Source organism: Muntiacus reevesi, chromosome 1, assembly GCF_963930625.1.
Source record: "Muntiacus reevesi chromosome 1, mMunRee1.1, whole genome shotgun sequence".
Classification (NCBI taxonomy): domain Eukaryota; kingdom Metazoa; phylum Chordata; class Mammalia; order Artiodactyla; family Cervidae; genus Muntiacus; species Muntiacus reevesi.
Genome location: NC_089249.1, coordinates 51,758,684 through 51,777,382, shown reverse-complemented (window position 1 = coordinate 51,777,382; position 18,699 = coordinate 51,758,684). Strand labels below are relative to the sequence as shown.

Here is an 18,699-nt window from a genome sequence, read left to right as displayed (position 1 = left end):
AGGACACAAGCAGGCGGCCGCAGGGCACTTGTGAAGTCTCCACGTTTGCCATTTCTGCTCCCAAGGGTCCTGGGAGATTTACAGGAACATCTGGCCACCCTCGTCCCTCCTGGGCATTTCTTCTTGGGGAGGACTCTGGCCCTGCTGGCCAGGGGGAAGAAAAAGAAGCAGCTGGCACTGTAGTCATTACCCTCAAAAGGCAATATCTTTATTTTGTTGTTGTTGCTTTTTGTTTAATTGTTTAAAAAAAAAATCTTTTTCTTCTTTCTCAAAGGGACGTATCTTTACAATTTGGTTTTGGCCATGCAGCATGCAGGACCTGATCCCCAACCAGGGATAGAACCCAAACCCCCGGCAGTGGGAGCACCCATCCCTAATCATTGGACTGCCAGGGATGTCCCAAAGGGAAGTATATTTAAATCATTAGCAGGAACTCCTGACCCTTCAAATCGAGCTCAGGGTAAAACAGTACTACATTCTGGAATGGAATGACAGCAGGTTTGTCAACGTCTGGGGACACCCAGACAGTGTCCAGTCTGGGGACACCTCTTAGCAGTTTTACCCCCTCAACCCTGTGAGACAGAGAATGGCTTCACCTCACCCCTGGAGGTTTTGAGGGAGCAGGAGCCCCCCTCACACTCGGCCAGGGCTCAGGTTTTCACTCCTTTGAGGAAAGTCTCAGGACCGACCCCACAATTACACGATGTCACGGATAAGGTACTTTGCTCGAGCAAGTCCAGAGTAAACAGTCAGGGGTCTGCATGGGACAATGAGCTGGAGTGTGTGTCCTCCCATTCAAATACCAGCAAAGAAGCCCCTCTCATCTCCATGAACTCTGAACCCCCCGCTGAGGTCCCGGGGAAGAGGAGGGCACCAGCCAGGGGTCCTCCCGGGAACTTGGCTCAAGGACCAGGGAGGGAGTCAGAGTGACTTCCAGTGGGTGTCAGTTCGGACCCTGTGGGTCCCCACCATGAGGGGCGGGACGCAGACGAAGGGAAGCCCAGTCCGGTAGGTCCCGAGCGTCTGGAGCAGGCGGGATCCCTCTGAACCCGATGTTACCATCCTCTTTTAAGCTGGCTCAGATTAGCCTCTGTCACTTGCAGCTTTGAGAAAACAAACCACACAGACTGAAGCCAAGGACATGGTTTTAATCTTTTGCAGGCCGGTTGGTTTAAACATTTTCTCTCATGGACCATTCCTCTTAAAATGTCTACCAAAGGAATCTGAGTGACCGTGTGAGGAGCTGTTACGGGCAACACAGCCGGATGTTCCTTGGTGTCGAGAAGGGAGGTTCTTCTCTAGGTACTGAAGACACAGCAGGAGACGGGGCCACATATGCCCTTAGCCAGAACCTGCACTGTCATTTGCTCTTTATGACCAAGTTAATTCTGCAACCTCATCGCTTCCCTAGAAACAAACGTTTCTAACATGAACCGGTGTCTTGAGTGGCTACTGGTTCAACATCTTTCCCAGAAACTGCCTCCCTTTCTAGAGTCCCTGAGCTCTGCCTTATCCTCCCCAGTCCCAGATACTTGCTCCTTAGAAGAAAAGCTATGACAAACCTAGACAACGTATTAAAAAACAGAGACATTACTTTGCCGACAAAGGTGTATAGTCAAAGCTATGGCTTTTCCAGTAGTCATATATGGATGAAAGCTATGGATTTTCCAGTAGTCTGTATGGATGTGAGAGTTGGACCATAAAGAAGGCTGAGTGCCAAAAATTTGATGCTTTTGAACTGTGGTGTTAGAGAAGACTCTTGAGAGTCCCTTGGACTGCCAGGAGATCAAACCAATCAATCCTAAAGGAAATCAACCCTGACTATTCATTGGAAGGACTAATATTGAAGCTGAAGCTCCAATATTGTGGCCACCTGAGGCAAAGAGCTGACTCACTGGAAAAAACCTTGATGCTGGGAAAGACTGAAGGCAGGAGAAGGGGGCAACAGAGGATGGCATCATCAACTCAACTGACATGAGTTTGATCAAACTCATGGAGATAGTGAAGGACAGGGAAGCCTGGCATGCTGCAGTTCTTGTGGGTTGCAGAGAGTTGGACACGACTGAGCGACTGAACAAAAACAACAAGCAGATACTCCAAAGCTGGAGTTCTGGCCCCTGGACGGACATGGTGACACAGAGAAGCCAGCAGAGAGCATCCCCATCGCCCGTGCAAATCTAAGAGCCCAGGAGGACGGATGGAAGGTAAAATGCGGAAGAGGGGCCAAACGTGAGGTTTAACCTCCAATCTCTGAGTTCTATTCAGAACAGCAGAGTTAACAGCCATGGTTGATCCCTGAGTTGCCTTTGGGGGGCAGGCATACATGCGTCACCTTATTAATTCTCATGACATTCCCCCATCCCTCTAACCCAGACCAGGGTTCTGAATGATCCCCATCCCCTCACCCTCTTGCGTGTGTGTGTACCATGCGGGTTTCCGAGGACCGGATCAAAACTAAAAAGGAGCCACCTGTCCAAATAAGGAAAGAGATAGAAGCTTCAGTGGAGGGTGTTTAATGTTGGAGGGAACTATATCCGGGGCAGAGCCGAGCCCATGCCAGGAGCTGGCCCCGGCCTGCCCCAGGCCTCCCTGGACAAGGAGGGCCAACGGAAGTATCAGAGCGTCCGCTCCCGGTGGTGCGGGAGCCCAGGGCGACCACCTGACTGGGCACCGCCTGGCTTCCTGCAGCTCGGGCAGATGCTGTGGGAGCCGAGGTGGGAGCTCATGAACCCTGGAGTGAGAAAATCTCTCGCTGGAAAGATGGGCCCCGCCGTCAGAAGTGACAAGGGGCCTGTCGTCTTTCCTGAAACTATGGATTCTGCAAGCACACACAGACGAATACGTGAGAAGGCGCTGGGCCTCTCATGGAAGCGGTCGGTATTCTGCTGAAGACCCAGAAGATGCCAGAGGTGAAGTTGAGTTCCCAACACCATCCAAGGAGCCGCCTGGCTTGGCAACCAGGGTAACAGGGCCATCACCCACCCAACAAGGAATCCAGATGCCATCCACTTCTCCCTCCAAGCACTCTCTCTGTCCTCAAGGCCTCATTGGGTAGACCGTGGACGTTCCCAAGTCCCCACCTCTAGAGAGGCCCAGCCAGGGCAGGAGACAAAGCCCGCGTCCCACCCACTGGAAGCAGAGACCCCAATCCTCAAAGATCTCCAGCGTCTCTTAAATAAGCTTCTCCTTTCTGTTGTCTTCTTTTAATCATTTACCATCCAGCCTTTCCTTTATACAAATATAAAATATATTTATATAGATCTATATCCCATAGACTTCCGGGCCCGGCTCGGAGGAGCGGGCGGCGGCCCCGGCTACTTGCAGACGAACTGGTCCACGACCTGCGTGCACTTCTTGCAGCGGACAAAGCAGCACCAGTGGAACTTGCAGTGGCAGCGCTCGGTCCGCACGCTCTTGAACTGGTCGTAGCCGCGGCCGCAGCACATGAGCGGGCAGCCGTCCAGGCCCTCGGACGTCTTGTTGCAGAGGCGGCCCCGCGTGCCCAGCGAGCCTGTGCTCTCGTCGCGCAGGCAGTAGTCCGGGCTGGGGTCCACGTACACCAGGTCCTCGGGCGTGGGCGGCTTGAAGCGGCTGTTGACCAGCTCCAGCTTGCCGCGGCGGGTGATGCGCATGGCGGCCGCGCTGTCGTACTTCTCCTTCAGCTGGTCCCCCACTTTGCGGAACTCGGCCAGCTGCAGCCAGCAGGTCTTGAGGCTGCAGGACCCCGAGACGCCGTGGCATTTGCAGGCCACGTCTGCCGTCTTGTACACAGCCTGCGGAGGGAAGAGGGAAAAGGATGAGAAGAACGTCCCGACAAGAGAGGCCCCGGAGGCCGGCTGGGGTCACCACAGGCCGAGTCCAGGTGGGGGCTGGCGGGGTGGGTGTGTGCAGAGGCGCGGGTTCTCCAGCCGCTTCTAAAGGTCTCTCCAAACTGAAAGCACAGGAAAGAAGCGGCACATAGAAAAGCGCGGGGAGGTGATGCCCACGTCTGATGTGCTTCCAGAACAGCACTCACCCTTTCTACTTTGTTGTTGTTCAGTCACTGACCCCATGTCTGACCCCATGGACTGCATCCCGCCAGGCTCCTCTGTCCATGGGGTTTCCCAGGCAAGAATACTGGAGCAGGTTGCCATTTTCTCTTCCAAGGAATCTCCCCAACCCAGGGATCGAACCCGCGTCTCCTGCGTCTCCTACACTGGCAGAGGGGGCCACCAGGGAAGCTCCTTTCTGTGTTATCCAGTTGTTATTACTTGAAATGTGTCATTTTTACCAGCAGGGGAAGAAAAAAGGTTATTTCTATCTTGATCAATGTCTCAAACAAATAAAAACCAACAAAATGAGTGCAGCTTCTACGTAATACAGAGTCCAACACAGAAAAAAAGAATCAGCTGTACCAGGAGCCTACAACAGAAACCCTGTCTGGCCACAAGCTCTCCCCGATCCTGCCAAGTCCCCCAGGAATTAAACGTTCCCCTTTTCTGGGTTAAGTGGGTCATTAGCTCTGCAGAGCCGTCGGGCACCTCCCCATAAACCACAGCACACTTGTGACAAGACGCCCCCTGGGAGTGGCTGCGATGGGGGGAGATGGGGCAGGCCCTGTGCCACAGGACAACGGATCAGGGGAGGGTGATGCTGGGAAAACAAACCCACCCAGAAGTCACTGAACCAGAGCAGTGGGAGGGGACTGAACATGGGCTACCCCAGACCCAAATGGAAAAGCAGGAGCGGACCAGAAAACTGCTCACAAAGCGCTTTTCAGCGAAAGCATACGGACGCATTGTGTCCGGTGGCCCTGGCAGCCGTCCCAGAAGTGCAGATGGTGGGATAAAGATGCAGGTCCGCCGCCCAACATTTTCTTCTGCCACGGCTATTGTCACCGATGCAGGCAGGACTCATTTGTCAAGGGCTCCTCTCAGCTTTCTTTTCAAGGGTCCCCAGATTGTGTCTTTATTCGGCAGGGACCACTGCAGGTGCAAGCAAGAGCTTCCACACCATCAGCTCCTATTACGACTGCCGGGACTCCTCCCGATTTTTTTCTGGTCTGGGACTACCCCCACTGTCTTAGGGTGGAGACACTGAGGACCACCCAGGAGGGAGTACACCCCAAGCTTGGGGCTTAAAAAGGGTTTAGGATGGAGAAGGTGAGCAGGCCCCTCCCTGAGCACTTGGCTGGCGGCTTGAAGGCAGAAGTGACCCCCCATTCCTACACGCACTTCAAAGACAGCGCCTGCAGTCACCCTCTGGCTCTGATCCCCCGGGTCTGAGCTGGAGCCTGACATTCCCTGGAAATGGTCCTCGGTTTGGAGAGGGACTTCCAGCACCCAGCACTGTTAGAAGGAGGAAACATTAAGAGCCTAAAGCTGTGTACCTACCCTAAGTGACTGGGGGAGGAGGCCGGATAGCATCTATCTCTGCGGGGAGCAAACACTCAGGGGGATTTGGCGAAAGAGAGTCGGGGAGGCTCCGGGGAAGGGACAGGAATTTCAGTAAAACAAATCCGGAAGGGAGAGTACCACTGAGCCTCGCTATTCAACATTCATTCTCATTCCTATAGGAAGAAAGACATCACAGAGACAGTAATGCCTGTATTTTAGATATTTCACCATTGCTCATGTATAGACACGCCTCTTGCAAGAGAAGGAGGAGGGGATTTTGGCCTTGCTGGTAACTGAAAAAGCAATAGCATGTGTGAAAGTTTTTCTTCGTTCTCTATCTTGCCCCCAGCAGAGCCCCCAACCCCTCTTCCACATGTAACAGTGTGGCCGAGCTCGGTCACTGGCAGGACGTCACAAGGATAGGGCAGTTTTCATCTAGAAAATGCTCAGAGGCTCTGCAGTGACAAGGTGGTATCAACCCACTGCTATGGCCTTCAGTATGTAAAATGGGGTCACTGGCGGCTCTCAAAGGCAAGAGAAATTTCTCGCTAAGTGTCCCCGAGGTTTACTCTGCATCAAGATGTCAGAGCTTAAGATAACCTACTTGAAAAAAAAAAATTCCAGTTGTAAAATAGCAGTCTGGGGACTTTCCCATCCCTGCCAGTACTCAGTCCTTCCCGAGGAAGGTTCTGTGTAGGTGTGAGGAAGTGGGAGGTGATTGATGGAGGAGGCCTGCTCCTTGGAGGTGGGATGAGAACACAGGAGAGACAGAAGGTCCCCACCTGGAGCAGATGGAGGCCGGGGAGAGATAAAGGGCTGTGAAGAGGTATGGAGCCTACAGGACGGGGCCCAAAGACGGGGAGCAGACGGAGGAAGCCGGGGAGGGTGTGGGAAGCGCAGATGGAGGGCGAAGCAGAGATAAGGGCTGGAAAAAGCAAACAAACAATTAAGGGTGATGAAATGAGGAGCCAGCAGAAGTGGGGTCAAGATGCGACTGACAAGGCTGGATGAGGGTAGATGCCTGGTCCCCTCTGCCTCTGCAACAGAGTCACAGAAGGAAAACCTTCCTTCCTGTGACCTCTTGCTAGGAGGCCCAGGGGAGTTTCCTCTGCGCTGTCACATGCGCCCACCCACTAAAGAGCACAGCAGAGGGCCCAGGGCCCCCCAGTCCTCGGGAGCTGCAGCTGAGAAGTTGAGGAACAGGAAGCACATCTGAAAGGCTCAACCGCCCTCCAGACACAAATACCACGGACCACAGGGGATGCAAAGATGGTGGGAGGCATCTGGGCTTCCCTGGTGCCTCAGACAGTAAAGAATCTATTTGCAATGCAGGAGACCGGGGTTCGATCCCTGGGTCAGGAAGATCCCCTAGAGAAGGGATTAGCAACCCACTCCAGTATTCTTGCCTGGAGAATCAATCCCATGGACAGAGGAGCCCGGTGGGCTATAGCCCACGGGGTCGCAAAGAAACAGATATGACTGAGCAACTAACACAACACTTGCAGGTGGTATTTACTGGGATCTTGAAAAATGGGTAGAATTGGGGCATTTAGGAGACAAAGTGAAGACTGAACTTTCTTTTTGTTTGTTTGTTTTTATCAACCAGGTTAGATGCCCAAAGACTGGCAGAGAGGAGGTGGAACAGACGGAAGAAACTTCACAAATGACGGGTGGAGCAGAACAGCACTGGTCTCTAAGCCCAGGTTCACAGATCAGAGCCATGGCCTGGACTCCGGACTCACCACAGATGGACACCCACACCTGGCTAAACAACACCAGCCTCTGAACACGGACTCTGCAGACATGATGCTGGGCAATGACCAAGTCTAATCCTGACCTGATGTCAGATCATGACTGTGCTAAGTGTACACACGGGTACTGCATCCTACCAACACCAGGGACCCCAAGTCATATGAGAGGTGATTCTAGTCCCTCTCTTTGACATGTGCTCCTGTGAAACATGAATTAACTTTAAAAAAAAAATTTAATACAGAAACACTTTTTAAGAAGTATATCCATATACTATTACTGAATCACCAATGAACCAACATTAAATTTCTGAATTTATTTCTCCTTCAGAAACTGCTATTCCTGTTTTTTTTTCACTGGCTCATCTTTGGTCTCAAGAAGTACCCTGCCTGGGCTTGACATGGACCTGGGTGTGGACAGCTCTCCCAGAGAGAGGTCTGTGTGCTTTCCTGAGAGGTCGGGGACCAGAAGGCTCTCCCGCCACCCAGCACGGGGGCCTCACCTCTCTCCAGGGGGACCTGGATGCACAGTGGACACCTGACCACCAAAAGACAGAGCTTCCAGCTGAGCAAGTCCTCTAGCCCCTGGCAGAGTAGACCCTGCCCGGGAAAGAGGAGCAGGCTGTGTGCTTGGAGCCTGGGGGCTCCCTGAGCAGGTACAGATGGGCACAGAGCTCTCCAGCAGCCATTCAGGAAGCCTAGCACCCCGGGGCACTCGCACATACGATAAAGCCAGCTCCCCGAAACCTATGTGTTACTTTCCAGTGAAATTGAGGCTCGGAAGCCCTTACATCTTATATGAGATTGATGAGCCTGGGCCTTCAAAGGCCACCTTCTGCACTTCCACTCAGGTTAAAGCACACACACAGTAAGAATCTCTGTGGTCAGACTCATCTCTTCCTGGACCAGCCGGCAGCAGGCAGCACAGCCCAGGAACAGCCAATGTTGTAGGTGTGTGTGGGGCAGGTAGGGTCCTCCATCTGGGTGTGTATGGCGGTGGGGGAGTCTACAGTTTGGGTGCGTGTGGGGAGGGGGATTACATGGTCACTGCCTATGTCCCGGTGGCCAGCAAGCCGCTGAGGTGCACGGGGCGGGCAGAGCCCACCCTCCAGGTACGCCTGGGGCGGGGATCACTTACCCTCCGGCCCGCCTCGTTATTCTGCAGGTTCATGAGCACGCGGCCCTGCTCCTCTGAGCCCTTGGCGAAGTTCTTCTCCCGCTCGCGGGCGTCCACGAACTCCTTGGCGAAGCGGTAGCCGTAGTCCACGTTGTCGCCGCAGCCGCCCCACAGCCAGTCCCGGGGCAGGTCCTTGGGCCGCGCGGCCCGGCTGCAGCCGCAGGTGGACAGCTCGCCCTCACGGCAGGCGCGGCTGATGGCATTCACCACCCCGGCCGCGCTCACGGCGTAGGTGAAGGCCGTCTCCCGGCTCCCTGCGGACAGGGGCAGACAGACAAGGGGACAGGTGAGGCTCCCCCGCTGCTGCCCTGGCCCGCACCAGGAGCGGGGCATCTCCCACTGCCGAGGCTCCAGGGTTAGAAAGCAACTGGACGAAGAACCAAGTTTCCCTTCAGCCCCAGCCAGCACCTCATCCCATCTGGAGAAGTTTACCCACCGGCACCTTCCTATTTAGGCCGGTCTGAATGGACCGGAGAGTGGGATTAACACGTTTGTGGACCAGCTGGAAGGAGACTGGTTAGGGATCATGGGACCTGCAGTGCGACTCCAACCTGGCATTCATCTCTCCCTCACAGACCTGCTTCTCACCCTCCACGAGTCACACATCTGTCTGTCTGTGGCTGCATCACCTAGTTAAACTCACACATCTGTCTACGGCTGCATCACCTAGGTAAACTCACACATCTGTCTATCGCTGCATCACCAAGCTAAACTCACACACCTGTCTACAGCTGCATCCCCTAGCTCAACAGTGGCCAAGACCAGGAACAGAAATGAGCCAGATCACAATGACGAGAATCATCCCAGCCACTTCCCTCTGTCTCCCAAGGTCCCTGCTGCCTCCCACCCGACAGCGCTGGGGCACCATCTCCACAGACCCACGGCAGTCTCTCTAAACGTCCAGATCATTTCCTGTAGAGAATGCATCGCTATAGCAAGCCACTTAAAGGGCCATATGATGTATGCTCTACCTCAATAAAAACGCTTATAAAAATAATCCTCGGCCACCAGGGACATGCAAATCAAAATCACAGGACATCACTTCACACCCGCGAGGAAGGCTGTCATCCAAAAGGCGACTAGTGACAAGTTGATGAGGACCTGGAAAAACCGGAACCCTCACGTGCTGCTGGTGAGAACGTTTGATGATGCAGCTGCTTTGGAGAACAGTCTGGCAGCTCCTCAAAAGGTTAAACATAGAATTACCATGTGACCCAGCAACTCCAACTCCTAAGAATATAACCAAGATAAACGAAAACATGTGTGCACAGAAAAACTTCTACGTGAATGTTCATCACAGCATTATTGATACTATCTAAAAAAGTGGAAATAATCCATAATGACCATCAACGACACAGATGAATGGGTAAACGGAAGATGGTATTGTACATGCAGTGAAATAGTATTCAGCCATAAAAAGTAGCGAGGTGCTGGGGACAGGCTACAGCGTGGATGAACCTTGAGGTATTAACAGGAAGTGAGCCCTTCACATTTTGTATCCTGCATTGGACAGACACAAAAGGCCACATGTTATATGGCCCCATTTATATGAATGGGGCTTCCCTCATAGCTCAGTCGGTAAAAGAATCTGCCTGCAATGCAGGAGACCCGGGTTGGATTCCTGGGTCGGGAAGATCCTCTGGAGAAGGAAAAGGCAACCCACTCCAGTATTCTTGCCTGGAGAATCCCATGGACAGAAGAGCCGGGCAGGCTACAGTCCAAGGGGTCGCAAGAGTCGGACACGACTTAGCGACTTAACTACAACTACTATTTATATGAAATGTCCACGGTATAAAAATTCATACAGACAGAAAGATTAGTGTTGTCTGGGGTTTGGGGAGGAGGGAGAAGACATGGAGCACGCCTAGGAACAGGAGTGTGGTATCTCCATAGGGCTGTGACAACATCCTGGCTGGCTGCACAGTCTGCTGAGTATACACTGAACTGTATGCTTTAAAATGCTGCGTTGTATGGAATGTGCATTATATTCAGTAAAGTCATTATGAGAAATAACAAATCATACTCGTATGGACTCAGATATGGAGACAGGGAAGGTGTTCTTAGCAAGGATCTGAGATTCAGTTAGGAAACTGGGCAGAATCTTCTTTTTTGGAAAATTAAATAAAATATTCAACTTTTTAAAATTCTTTTTAAAAATTAAAATATTTAAACATTAAAACAATCAACATTTCTGGAAATTTTAAAAAAATTTTCTTCTTTTTGGCTGCTCTGCATTTCATGCAGGATCTTAGTTCCCCAACCAGGGATCAAACCTGTGCCCCCTGCGGTGGAAGCATGAAGCCCTAACCACTGGATCATCAAGGAAGTCCCTTTTTTAAAAAAAATGTTTTTTAATTGGGCAGACTCTTCTGCTCCCCATGTCCCCCTCTTCTGATCCTCTGGGGTCAAAGGTGGCCATCCCACAACCTTGTCTTAGCAGGTGGTGAGGCAGGCGGTTGAAGTCACCGCTAGGTCCAGTGTGACCTCCCACCTGGCCTTACTCTGGATGGTCGGGCAGGACACAGCGAAGTTTGCCACCAGAACACACAGGGCAAATCAGTTTTGCTCCTTTAAGCAGGGGCCGACTTCTGGTCAGATATGGAGAAGAACAGCACCAGGAAAGCCAGGTGATACAGGAAGCCACACGGGCACCAGCCTTTGGGACTGACATTTGAGCCCCTGTGAACTGCGGCCAGAGTCAGCATCTATGGGACTGGGGAGTCAGACTGTGAGAGCTCCCAGGATGGTAAGATGGCCAAGAGGTCTTTGGGAGGGGTCCTGGACCCCACTTTGAGGGAGTCATGCCTGAGAAATATTCTTAAAACAGGGCTTGGCACCCTACCTGGCATCCCGGGACAGATACCATCTGAAGATGGACCAGACCTACACTCGGTCCATCAGGAACATTGCTTTTACAATGTTCTCCAATGCCTTGGAAAATCGGGGCCTTCCCTGGTTGAGATGGTAAAGAATCTGCCTGCAATGCAGGAGACCCGGGTTCCATCCCTGGGTCAGGAAAATCCCCTGGATAATGGAACGGCAACCCACTCTAGTATTCTTACCTGGAGAATCCCCTGGACAGAGGAGCCTGGCAGGCTATAGTCCACAGGGTCACAAAGAGTTCGGACACAACTGAGCATCTAACACTAACACTTGAAGAATCGGGTTGGGCTCCCAAGGCCACCCAGTCTGTCTGTGTTAAATGACACTGATCACCAGAATGTTCTTTCCCAGAACAAGCTGAAAGATGCCTTCCTACCACTTCCCTCTGCTGGAGCTAATCCCTCCTCCATCTGACAGCCCTTCAGTATTTGAAAACAATGAATATGCCTTTTATGTTTTCTCTTTTCTAAGTTACATATGTCTGATTTCCTTTTTTTTTTTTTTTTTTTTTTTAGCAAACACACTTTGCAGAGCTGAGTCACCCTCCTCAGAACTGCCTTTAAAAACAATGTTTTCTGCAGCTGGGCGTTTATTGCAGACACCAGGGCCCTGAAGGTCCCAGCCCAACATGTAGCTGATGAATCACCCACCAGTGAATCCACTTGGCATCTCCCCCGGTCACTCTGCCTCCTTTGTTTTGGAGCATCACTGGGCCCCGGAGTGCAGGCAACTCCGCCCTAACGGGGCAGCACACCAGTCTCAAGTGAGCCTCGGAACAGACCTCGTGCTGCTCTCAGCAAGCAGGTAACTGGGGACCTCGGAGTGGATGAGCAGTGTGGGGACAGCTCTATGTGTGTGCTTAGCTGCTCAGGTGTGTCTGACTTTTTTCGACCCTTGTGGACCGTAGCCCACCAGGCTCCTCTGTCCACGGGATTCTCCTGGTTCTCCTGCACTGCAGGCAGATTCTTTACCATCTGAGACACCAAGGAAGCCCATGTGTGAAACAATTCAGAGGATAAAGGCTGATAAACCAGCAGCCATGGAGCTCCTGAGAGATGGCGCATCTCCGCTCAACAAGGAGACAGCAGGACAGCATCACGCCCTCTGTCCCACAGCTGCCTGGCCACCCAGCAGGTGCCTCCAGGTGAGGGGCCTGGCGCCCTCCGGGGCGCTCTGCTGCCCTCTGGTGGTAGATGCTTGCAGTGGCTCTAAGGGGAGGTTCCACGCCAGACATACAGAGAGGACCCGTCAGAACCCAGCCTCGGCCCACCTTCCCAGGCAGCATAAGCCTGCAGGGAAGGTGCAGAAGGGGACGGTGACAACAAGGACAACAGAACGGTTCTGTCTGTGACAGAACAGGGCACAGAGACTGGTGTCCGCTTTCACTGGCAAAAGCGTGTGTGCTAAGTCGCTCAGTTGTGTCTCTTTGCTCTTTGAGACCCCATAGACTATAGCCCGCCAGGCTCCTGTGTCAGTGGGTTTCTCCAGGCAAGAATGCTGGAGTGGGTAGCCATTCCCTTCTCCAGGTATCTTCCCGACCCAGGGGTCAAACTCATGTCTTTTACCTCTCGGGCACTGGCAGGCAGGTTCTTTATCACTAGTCCCACCTGGGAAGCCCTCTCCACGCAAACTGCACACTCCATGTAGACTGTGGTCCCGACACCCCTTCTTCCCTAAAGCAAAGCCTCACTTTTTTGGTCTTCACATGACAAAACTACATGAACTGAACAGAATCTGGCCAATGTCAGGCATTCACTCGGTCCCAAAGAGATACTAGTTCCCTGGCAGTGACTACGGGGTGCCTCTCTCTATGCCTTTGGCGAGGAAATGAATTGATGGGTGGGCATAATTCTTGAGGTATGAGCCTACCGTGTTCCTCTCTCTGCCGGCTGAGAATTAAAGCCTCCTTTCTATTTCCTCCAAATTCTGTCTCCATATTTTTTATACAGCTTTGGTGGGCAGAGAAAGCCAAGATTTTTGCCTGCAACATACCTGGGCCATTCTAGTTTCCTCACCTGAGATGCAGTGGGAAGGGAGAATGGCTGACCCAGATACCCACCAGGAAGAAATGACTATTTGAGAAGAACTGATAAAGAGTCCCTTGGATTGCAAGGAGATCAAACCACTCAATCCTAACGGAACTCAGCCCTGAATATTCAATGGAAGGACTGATGCTGAAGCTGATGGCATCACTGACTCAATGGACATGAGTTTGAGCAAACTCTGGGAGATAGTGAAGGACAGAGAAGCCTGATGTGCTACAATTGATGGGGTCGCAAAGAGTCACACGAAGGAGTGACTGAACAAGGATAAACTATGAATGAAGCCTGCCTGACCCCCAGGTCCATTCTTTTGGGAAAGTTGCCCAGTAGGAGGGTTACAGGAACTCATGAGCATTCCTTTCACAGACCTCAAGCTGATATTCAAAGGAGAGAAGCAACGTTCCAAGTGTGCTTCCCAACCTCACTTTCTCCACTTGGGCCAGATGCAGGGGCTCCACAACAGAGGCACAGAGAAGCCTGAGCTGCCCTGCTCACTGCCTGCCAGAAACAGCCTAGGGGGACTCCAGAATGTCACTTCTAGAGGGAAGCTGTTCTGGGAGAATGTGAGCCGGGACCTGAAGCTCTAACACCTTTCTTTTATGGCCCTGGGGATAAGACCCAGTAGAATAGGGCCGGATTTCTCAATTTCTTGCCAGGGAGGGGAGGACTGCATTTCAAAAGGACCTAAAACAATTAGACCCCAGATCACACCTCCATCTAAGCAATAGGGCAGCCAAAGAATCTTGGGCCAGGAGCTGGAGAGGGAGATCTGGGAATCCAGGTTGGGGGGTGGGGGGGAGGCGGAGGGCTTCGGGGAGGGGCAGGTGGGTGCTCATCTTCCTCCTTCAGTTTGCCCATCCCCCACTTTCACACACATTCTCTTTCAAATGAAAAGGCAAGGACTGGATCTGGGTTGGGTTAATGACAGCCATCACCAAACTGACCCAAAGTCTCTCTCTCTGAGTCCAAAAGGAAGAGACACTCCGTAGACACTCAGGGCTGCAATTCTGTGTTCTCTGCCCACAGCTCCAGAGGAGGCCCTGGAGCTGAAACTGGGGCACTGGTGGTGGGTGGGCTTCTCAACGTGCTCGAACTCAACGTGGACCCTGACCCCTAGCTCAAGGCCTTGCCCGCCGGCTGCCTGCTGGAGCTGGGCGGGAAACTGGGGGCCAGCCGACCACCCGCCACTGGAGACCCCCTCCTTGCCCACGGGTCCCTGCCCGCCCCGCTCACCAATCTGCAGGACTCTCCCGAAGACGGAGGCGTCGTCCACGGTGCTGCAGTTCCACCGGCGCTGCCGGAACTGATGCTGGCATTCCCTGATGCCCGTCCTGGCACCCTCCCCGATGTAGGCCATGTGCTCCTGGTAGAGTTGGCACAGCTTCCGCTGGCCAGCAGACAGCCCCGGGAGCTGGCTGCACACGGGCTGGGCCCCGATGATGAACATCTCAGGTCTCTGCACTGGGCTCATCGCCAAGGACCTGCAGCCGGAGGGAGGGCCGGGGTGAGCGCGCCCGCCTGGGCAGCAGCAGGCCCGGAGCTCCACCCCCTCCCAGAGGATGGACCCTGAGCCAAGGGCTTGGGAAGGAGAGTCAGTGCAGACAGAGTCCTTGCTTTCAAAGGGAAACCGAGGCACAGATTCAGGCGACACGCAAGACGTGGAATGCCTGAGACTGCCTTGAGCATCTGGATCCAAGTGACCAGAGGGGCAAGGGTGCTCAGCGATGGGAGCAGCTTTTAGGAGAGTGGGGCGAGTATGCAGGGTGGGCACAGGGTTTTGTGCAAGAGTGTTGAGGCCACAGTGGCCCAAGTGTGCGATGTGTGTGGAAAGAAAGCAACCGAGGCCTTCAAAGAGAATTCCCCTTAGGCCTTAAAGTCGAATCTGATTTACATACAGGGCCAGACACTCTCAAAGTTCTCACTTCATGGTCACCCCCACAGCCCCTGAGCCCACCCTCTAGGGCTCTCCCTTGGCTCATAGAATAAAATGCTGAGCTATGGATCTGCCAGCTGAGCAAGATGAGAGCAGAGCCCAGAGCAAACAGCGGCTGGGGGGGGCGGGGGGGGGGTGCCTACCATTTCCCTGTGCGCCTAGCAATGACAGTCATCTTAAAAACACAAAAGGAAGCCACACGTGGTCCCGTCAATCCCTCATGAGGTTTTTCAGACTTAAAAACCGGGAATCCTAGTCTCCTTTTCCCCATCAGCCGAAGGAAAAAAAAAATCAATATTCTTATTGATCCTTTAACAACAAAAGAGTTATTTCTAACAAGCCATGGAGATGGGGGCGGAGAGGGGGGGAACAGGGAGAAGGGACTGTAGCCAGGACCAGAGAAGCCAGAAGAACTATTTCTTCATCCTCTGGGAGCCATCATGTTAACTCTGGGGCTGAAGAGAGAGAGGAAGAGCTGTCTGGTGTTCTGGGGTTCTATAATGGAATGACCCCTTCTCCCCACCTCCATCGCCCAGAGGAGCCAGGCTGGGAAGGGCTCCGGCCCCGCACTCACCACCAGGAGCTGGCTGCGGCTCGGAGCGGGGCCCAGCAGACGAACAGCAAGGCGAGCAGGGCCGGCAGGCTGGGCATGGTCCGCCTGCGCCCCGCCCCCCCCAGGGCCGAGGATGACCCCGGGGACCGACGGCTTCCGAGACGGGCTCCCTGGAGGGAACAGATGGAAGGGAGAATCAGTGTGAGATGGGCCGGGAGATCCCACTCCCCCGAAAGGTCTGCCTCCCCCCAGCCTCGCTCCCACCCTGGCCTTCTCACCTGAGGGTCACCCCCAGCCGGGGGGAGCCCCGCTCAGGACTGCTCCCTAAGGCAACAGAGAGCCAAGAGACCAGGAAAGAGGAAAACGAGACATTTCCACATCAGGCCGGAGATGCTCGGGATGCTGCATGCGCACCTGCCCTCCTCCAGAGATGGGGCCATCCCCTCTGTACCCCTATCCAGGGATGCAAATGTTGCATGGAGCTAAAAACACCTGGCGAGTCCATTCCCTACGGGCTCACGGGAGCCTTCCCTTTCAGTCTGCACCTTCTCCCTCAAACCCGTCTTCCACATCCCAGCCCACGTCTACCAGGACAGACAGGAGAAGGCAAGGACGTTTCAGTTTCCCAAGCCCACTCCTCCAGGAGATGTAAAAGCCGCCCGGGGCTGTGCGGAGGTATCCCCCCTCCAGTGGCTGTGCTTCCTCTAAGCCCTCCAGGGGCCCCAGCAGCCACCCAGCAGGGATGCTGGACGAACTCTCTGGAAATGCACCCCTCCCCCCGCTCCCCCCCTAAGCGCCCATCCAGAGCAGGACCTCAAGGCCCCTCAGCACCCCAAGCTTCACGAAACTCTGGCTCCCACACTCTGAGCCCCCACTTCACACACACATCTCACCGCTCAGCGCAGGGCTTCCTGGCTCTCTGGGAGGGGGCGGCAGGGCTTCTGGGTCTTCAGCCCAGGAGGTATTTCTGCTCTGGGGCCACCGGGAGAGGAAGGTGGCCGAGCAGGGCCCGGGGGTGCTGGGCCACAGCTGTCCCCACCCCCTCCAGGCTTTTCTTCGGGAGGTCCCAGCTGGGGCGGGGACACCCAGGCAGGTGGCCGGCGGTGTGGGGTGGGGGGCAGATCAAAGCCAGGACTCGCCCCTGCCCCTTTGTCATGCAGAGCCGGCTCGGAAATGATCCGGCCTGGCCGGCCACTAACAGCTCCCCCACACCCAGCTTTCCTAACAGACCTCGCGCCCTCCCCGACCCTCCCCCCGCCCCCATAAATCCTCCCGTCCCCCAGGGCAGGAGGTCTGTGAATGCCCGCCTGGGACCAGAGATGGAGCAGAGATAGGGCCGGCACCAGAAGCTAATGGCTTTATGGAGGGGAGGGCACCAGGGCCGGAGCAGGACGGGAGGGAAGTTTCAAAGAGTTTCCTTGTCCAAACACCCTGGACCCCACCACCAGCCCTTCTGGGGGACTGGAGGGCCGGGCGCCTCTCTCTGGGGTCCTCTCCCTCCACGCCCGCTCTGCGGCAGGCCTGTCCCCACACCTGAGAGCCGAGTTCTCTCTCCCAGCGGGTGACACTCTCTCTCAAGCCTGTCCCCCCCACCACCATCAGGCCCCTGTGAAACCCCTAGGGGTCTGCAGGCCCCAGGTTCAGGCCACACTGGGGCCCTGTCTCTGCGGACAGGAGGCAGGGCCGCCCTGACCGCCGGCAACAGGCGCTAAGGCCAAACTTCCCTGGAGCTGCTAATCTTGGCTCATAAAAATCACCCAGGGCAGGAATCACCGAGCAGATGTTTGGCCACCCTGTGCTCTCCAGCAAACTCTCGGCTCATTAAAATATATACATATGTATGTTTTGTTTTACGTACGGTAATGTATATGCTTCCGGTGCTCTGTGACAACCTGGAGGGGTGGGATGGAATGGGAGATGAGAGGGAGGTTTGAGAGAGAGGGGGGATATATGTATACTTGTGTGATTCACGGTGATGTACAGCAGAAAGAAGCAATTATCCTCCAATAAAAAGTTTAACGTATATAGATATAGATATTAAAAATTGGGGGAAAAAAGACCCTACCACGTGTGCTAGCATCTTTCTGTACCTTCCAGATAGGCGGCACCTGAAATTGAACACTCCCCCCCCCTCCCCTGCCAAAACACACACAGCATCTCTCAGGACACATTCTTTCCTCAGGACAGAGGTGACACCAACCCCAGAGGTCACAGCTGGCTCATCTTCCCTGCCTTCTCAGGGTAGCGAGGCAGGAAAGGCGGGTGCTGACAACGGGGCTCCTGAGTCTTGCCCTGCCCGGCTGGATCAGAAGGAGGCTCTGAGGCCCGAGGTTTGGCCTGGGGTGCAGACAGAGCACGGTTAAGTAGGCAGGGTCCGGGGCAGGATGCCACCCCCCACCCCACCCCGTCCAGAGAGCCAGGTCAGATAGCTGCTCTGCCCTCCTGACTCAGGGCTTCATTCACTCAACACAGTCATCCACCAGATGTGCCCTGGGGGCCTGCTATGTGCCTGTTACACCCTAAGTGCCAGAGACACAGCCAGAACAGGCAAGGGCATGCTACGTCAGGTCCAGTGAACCTGAAGAAGGACTGAATGGGGACAAAGACCCAGAATGAGGGTGTCAGCTCATCCTGAGTAGGGCCCTTGGGGGAAGCTTCCCCTAGACCCCGAAGTAGACAGATGGAGGGCAGCCCTGGGTCCCTCTGGGCACATCTAGGGTCCTCACTGAGACCTCTTTACTGTCGCAGCCAAAAGGGCGCATAATTGAATTGGGACTTTGCCAGCCACCAGTTTTCACTCCCTAAGAGGCTGCGTCCACCCCGTGCAGTTAGGAGATGCAGAGAGGGACTCGGGTGGGTGGAGCTGACCCAACAGCCCTGCCCTGGAAGGGGCGACTCGGTGCTGTCCACACACAGAGCAGTGACGCCCGGGGACCCCAACCCACGGGACAAGCACCTGCCACGGTCACTGCTGCTCACGGAACCCCC

At 54.4% G+C, this 18,699-nt stretch overlaps 1 protein-coding gene across 1 annotated transcript in view; it reads right to left on the bottom strand.

Annotated features, from left to right (window-relative positions):
- Window positions 1-247: 247 nt before the first annotated feature.
- The window catches only part of WNT5B (Wnt family member 5B), an 80,681-nt gene continuing 62,229 nt past the window's right edge, over window positions 248-18,699 (bottom strand). Inside the window, exons 2-5 of the mRNA XM_065923641.1 lie at window positions 15,733-15,881; window positions 14,459-14,706; window positions 8,262-8,554; window positions 248-3,773 (exon numbers count right to left, since the gene is read on the bottom strand). Coding sequence (XP_065779713.1) covers window positions 3,315-3,773; window positions 8,262-8,554; window positions 14,459-14,706; window positions 15,733-15,809 — 1,077 coding nt within the window. The 5' untranslated portion in view covers window positions 15,810-15,881 and the 3' untranslated portion in view covers window positions 248-3,314. The remainder of the gene's footprint in view (window positions 3,774-8,261; window positions 8,555-14,458; window positions 14,707-15,732; window positions 15,882-18,699) is intronic.